Source organism: Pyxicephalus adspersus, chromosome 2 (genome assembly GCF_032062135.1).
Source record: "Pyxicephalus adspersus chromosome 2, UCB_Pads_2.0, whole genome shotgun sequence".
In the NCBI taxonomy this organism is placed as follows: Eukaryota; Metazoa; Chordata; class Amphibia; order Anura; family Pyxicephalidae; genus Pyxicephalus; species Pyxicephalus adspersus.
The window spans coordinates 59,052,075-59,058,074 of NC_092859.1; the positions used below are offsets into that span (position 1 = coordinate 59,052,075).

At 32.8% G+C, this 6,000-nt stretch overlaps 1 protein-coding gene across 9 annotated transcripts in view; it reads left to right on the forward strand.

The window, feature by feature from the left end:
- ACSL6 (acyl-CoA synthetase long chain family member 6) overlaps nucleotides 1–6,000 on the forward strand; it is a 243,000-nt gene that overhangs the window by 168,153 nt on the left and 68,847 nt on the right. For all 9 annotated transcript variants that reach the window (XM_072400825.1, XM_072400824.1, XM_072400828.1 and 6 more), the window contains 2 exons: nucleotides 796–930; nucleotides 3,039–3,173. In XM_072400825.1, the coding sequence (XP_072256926.1) occupies nucleotides 796–930; nucleotides 3,039–3,173 (270 nt within the window). The remainder of the gene's footprint in view (nucleotides 1–795; nucleotides 931–3,038; nucleotides 3,174–6,000) is intronic.

Sequence of the window (6,000 nt, forward strand, 5' to 3'; positions counted from 1 at the left end):
AATCTGAGATGATTAGTAAAACAAAAATCAAAATAACATCTGAAATCAAACAATAAAAATCACTGGTAAAACCATTCATTAGAAGTGACTTTTAAAACTAACACTGATGCATTAAAGAAGTTGATGTTTAGTATAGAGCTAACTTTTCTTTATAATTATATGAGAATTATGACAACTGAGAATTAATGAAAACAGAAATACACACACACATTTGTGAGATCCCAAATAAAATTACTTCAAATCCTAAATGTCATGTGGTTCACAGCAGTGATTCTCAGAGGTTTTTCATTTTAAGTAACATTTTGGGGTTAAAGAAGATTAATTATTCATATATCATACAACACCTTTCAGAACTTGCAGAACTGTTTAGTGGTAATAGCTTAAAAAAGGCATCTGCCTAAATAGGTGGGGTAAATACGAGGGCAGTTCTGCGGTAATAATACCCAAAATATGTGAAGTAAGTACAAAAGAATCTTAATAAAACCTGAAATGCTTGACAAATTATATATATATATATATATATATATATATATCTGTGATAGCAGATTGTTTCTCATCCCTATTTAATGTACAGCACTGCGCAATATGCTGGCGCTATAAAAATCATGTTTAATATTATTATTATTAATAATAATATTAATATTAATCAGTAAATGCAGCTACACATCTGCCTACATTCTCACTCACCATGGTAAATTTTGTGACTACGCATTTGACCCTAATTACTTAGTTTTAACGTCATTCATTCAGTCATTTTAGAATATTCATATTTATATTTTTTTATCACCTTTACAGTCTGTGGTATACTGCCATGGTGGTCGCATTGGGTTCTTTCAAGGAGATATTCGTCTTCTATCTGATGACATGAAGATTTTGCGACCAACAATCTTCCCAGTTGTTCCAAGATTATTAAACAGAATGTATGATAAGGTGAGTATACATGTAGGCATTGGTTTTTCTTATATATTAGAAACGGCATACTCCTAGATTTGAACAATATTTGCATTACCGCATACTTTTCCTTTAATTCAATACTAATTCACTATATTGATTTCCACTTAGTCAAGTATAAAATAATTAAATAATTGCCATTCATTTACATTAGTATGTCTGTATAGTCAATCTACTAAGATGTAGGATACATTCTTACATGGTTTGGTTAACCAAATAACCAAAACAGAAGCAAACAGGAAAGATGTAAAGAATTTCTTCCTGATCCTCAATACAAACGCTAAAACCCCTTTGCAATATTTGCATGCTAAGTCTTTTACCATTCTTCTAACCATTTGCAAACAAATAATTTCAGGCCTTCTTTCAGTACACAGCAGTCACATTCATAGCATAAATATTATTATAGACCTTGGAGGCTTGAGGTGACATTTATTTATGCATACATGAACTGGTAGCTTTTAGGCTTTCTGAAAGGTTATCATTTTTCCCTTGCTTGAAAAAAATATTATTTTGTATTATTTGACTGCCATTACAGTACATGTAGCAAGTGATGCATACTTTTTTGTTACGAATCTTGGTTTGAGATCCATTGAGAATATAACAGCTTATGTAAAGATGCATCAATTTGTGAAATGGGAACTGTAAAACTTTTTTGAGAAAATAGTAATAGTAATCAATATACATTTTTTCTTTGCTGCTACTTTTCTCTTACCACTAGCTTTTTTCCTTCTGTGCTAAATGGACAAGCAATATGCAGCAAAATACTTGCTTTACCCTGTAATGGACACATTATCAATTTCTACTTACAGCAATGTAAAACACAATGCATCTTGGTTGACTTCTACCGCTACCCTGTCCTCAAGGATAAGCCTATAGAATGGAAGGAGCTAATATAAAGACAAGTTTGATTCATCTACTAGCAGTATTTAAAATCACATTTGCTTTTTAATGAACACACAACTCAGTTAATGGATTCATTCACATAACATTTCAGGTCTGTCATAAAGACCAGGGGCAGTGCAAGGCTAAAAACATTTTAAAATCATATAAAAATTAATTCAACACCGTAAATATTAATAAAGCATTTAAGGTATTTCCTTTGGCAATTCACGTAGTGTAAATGCTTAACCTGTTATATGCCTCTTTTAGTTCCTGAACAGCGGGACTAGAGATTGTGTGCAGTTAACAGGAAAAGAAAGCAGCATGAGTTCATTTCATCACTGTGCTGCTTCTTCTTTTACTGTCCATTTACAAGTTTTTGAAGTGGGTAAATCAGTGTTCACCAACCTTTCTGACAGCAGGCTGGGTAACATAAAATAAAAATTTGCCACAACCCAGAGAAGAAACAGATGTCACAATAAGTCAGCATGTCAATACAACTTTACAAAGCTTTGTTTTCAAAGACAAGATACATAGAAATATCTGAACCTAGACTAATAAAACCTGTCTAGGTCCCCAATCTGAGCTATCAAGCATTTACTTCAATCCAAAAGGCTTAATTGTTCAATACATTATGACCTTATACAGTGGTCCCCAATACTTGGTATGTGTAGAGCTTACACTACTCTGCTATTCTCAGCAGCTCTGCCTCCTGTCAGCACACTAGCTGAGAATAGCAGGGCAGTGTAAGAGAGCTGGTGTGCTGACAGGTGGTGGAGCTGCTGAGAATAGCAGTGTAAGTTTTACATACACATAACCCACCAGCCACGGACTGGCATCGGTCCACACCCTGTGGGTTGGGGACTTCTGGGGTAAATGATGCTGGATTTGTTATTTTACCTGTTAATGTTTATGTATATATTGTTATTTTACATTACAAAAAAAAAAAAAACAAGTATAATGTTTAGCCTTCTGTGTGTATTTACAATATTTTTTATAAAATTTAAAATTATGTCACCTCTTCTAATCATCTTTTGCTGAATAGGCATTTTGTCTATGTATTTCAGTAAAGGTTATCAGTCTTTTTACCAAATAATTATAGATTTATTAAAAATAATGTTTGCATGAACAATTTAAATCATAACATCTGCTTTGAGTTATTGTGTGTGCTTATGTCTAAAATTGTCTTTCCTTTCTCTCTGTGCTAGATCTTTAGTCAAGCAGATACACCTATTAAACGATGGATTCTTGAATTTGCATCTCGAAGAAAAGAAGCTGAAGTGAGAAGAGGGGTCATTCGAAATAACAGCATATGGGACAGACTGCTTTTCAATAAAGTGCAGGTAGGAAGAAGTAAATCACTACAGAAACACATTAAATGTGTAAAATAAAGAATTTCCTTTTTTTTATGTTGCAGGTGATGACATGAGAGACCTGTAACTACTTGGGCTGAGTGCCATTTTAAAATTGACCTGACAAGACAGGGTCTTTTAGTTACTGCTAAACCTTCCTAACAAAATCTAAACCACCTTATGTGTTATCATATATATTTTTATAGGATATAATAATAATTAAAAAAAAATTACCAAGCAAGTGGACAGTATATTATATATTGTAAATACTCAAATATAAACCAATCCAAACATAAAACAGGAAAACAGCAGAAAATGTGTCTGTCACTGCTAATATTCAAAACAGTAATAAAAATGCCACTAAAATTACCGTATAGTATTATGTAATGACATAATACTAAATTTATAAAATTAACATGAATTGACAGTGACAAGAGCCAAAGTGGCAAGGGCAATGCAAGGGCTGCTGCGAATATGGGGCCCTCAGATATCTGTCCTCTTACAATTACAAAGGAGTGCAGGGGTACATACAAAGAGTTTTATCAGCTCTACAAATAAACACACAGCACAAAAAACAAAATCTTTATTATCCACGTTTTAAACTAAAATCTGCCTATTTGTCATTTACTTCGGAAATTGGGCAGTCACTCTTTATGCATGCTGATTGAAGTTATCCTGGTGCCTGGCTTCATTCTCACCACCATGCCAATGTTGCATCAACAGACAGTGTATAGAAGTTTTTTTGAACAATATAGGAAATCAAAGTATGAAGGATCACCTGCTATTTATTGTAATGTATTTGTGCACCTACAAACTGTGAATGACACAACTAATTCATGTGGCTGGATACAGTGTTTTCTAAAGCAAAGATTGTTAACAAGAAAGACAAAATTCATTGGTTTCTCACGAATAGATCACAATCTTTATTTTATTAAACAACAATTATTGTTGGCCAAAGACAGTTTTATGTTAAGTTTTCTGTTAGGAAAGTTTTTTTCCAATGATACTGGTAAGTTCACACATGCTCATTTTCACTAGAGCTCACCTCATCATTCACAATACCCTGTTGGCTGTAAACTTCAATCTCGCCAGTAGTTATTTTCCCAAAGAAAACTTTTGATACTGTTGAAACCCAATAAGGAAACACATATTTATCCACCAAAGTGTAAAAAAATGGTTTTATTGTTTCTAGTAACAACTTACTGTGTTCAGTGTCTATTTTTTAGCTTATATTGGAAAGAATAGCCAACCATGTGAAAGAAAAAAAAAAAACCCACTTGAATATCAAAAGGTCAAACCTAACCTCTTCCCCTTCAGTTTACACTATTTTTAAATATATTTTGGTGGTATTCAACTACATTTTCTATATGGTTTATTTAATTTAAAAATCTGTGCTGCCCCAAAACATAGACATAGAAAGAGCCCACAAAAACAAGTTAGGGACCAATGACATGCAAAATAAATTGTGGACTAAACTAGGTAATACAAATGAAAAGACAAAAGGCATTGTACGCAATGGATAATTTAACTGGGTCCATAATAGTTAAAATTATGGATAGATCCAAAGCAACATAGCATATTGCTGGAAAATTGCAATCTATGATTTTATTAGATGAAATTGGAAAAAAATTAAAATATATTGTGTAAATATATGAATATAAAAAAAGAGTTGAGTAAAGAGTCCCAAACTGTAAAAAAAGGGCAAAGGTAAAGGAAGGTGGAGGGGTCGGTATATTTATCAATAATTAATTAATGACATTTACCCAGTTAAAAATAGAAAAATTTACCCAAGTAAAATTTGGTTGGATTCACCTAGCATTTTCTGGAAGGAACAATCTCTGGTGAAGAACACCAATTATTTTATGGGGACTTTTAAGGCCAATATCAAAAACACATTTTTAAAAGATAACAAAACTTTATTCATAATAACAATAAAAACAGATTTCATACGAAATACTTAAAACATGCTAAAACCGTAATTACAAAGATTAACCTCTCCTTACAGGGTCTCCCTATAAAAGGGGTACAACCTGTGTTCCCTACACGATTTGCGGAGATAACCGCTTCTTCAAGAGAGAGGATCTATAATCATGATGAAGATATACATATATTATTTTTATATTCAGCTTACAATGTTGAAACAATTACAAAATGTGAAACAAAGATACATAGGGCCTGATTTAACAAGCAAATACGCGGAAGCTCGACACGTGGATATACAAGGTGTTTTATCGTGGGCCGGAGCGGAGTGCTAGTACACTCGCATTCACTTGCCAGTCAGATTCCTGCCTTGAGAAATGAGCTATAGGGGTCGTGAATCTGCCAATTAAAGCGATTAGTTTGCAGCTGCGCGATTCAGGAGGGTCTGTCAATGGTGAGGTCTTAGCAATTAATTAGCACACATCTGCTCCCTGATCTGTGTGCATCTATAGTCCATTTACAGCTCATTTTGAATCTTAAATGCTTCATCCTTTGGGTAAATGCTACATTATACTCCTACACAAAATTCATTCATTGTTATATTTGTTGTTGTTTTCAAATTTTTGGTTTGCTTTGCAACACTGCAAACTAATTTTGGTCAAGCTGTAAATATACTATTTAAGACTTCATAATATGTCATCAGACAATAGTATGAATTTAAAAAAATTGTCACCAAGCATTTGTGATCTAATTAAAATTTTATTGTAGTTTGGCCTGATAGAAATCAAATATTTGAAAAAAGGATTGTTGCCAAAGATGTTTTAATACATGTATCAAGAAACATTTAGTGATTTCACTTGTGTGTGTATGTCAAAATACAAATAAATGCATATAAATA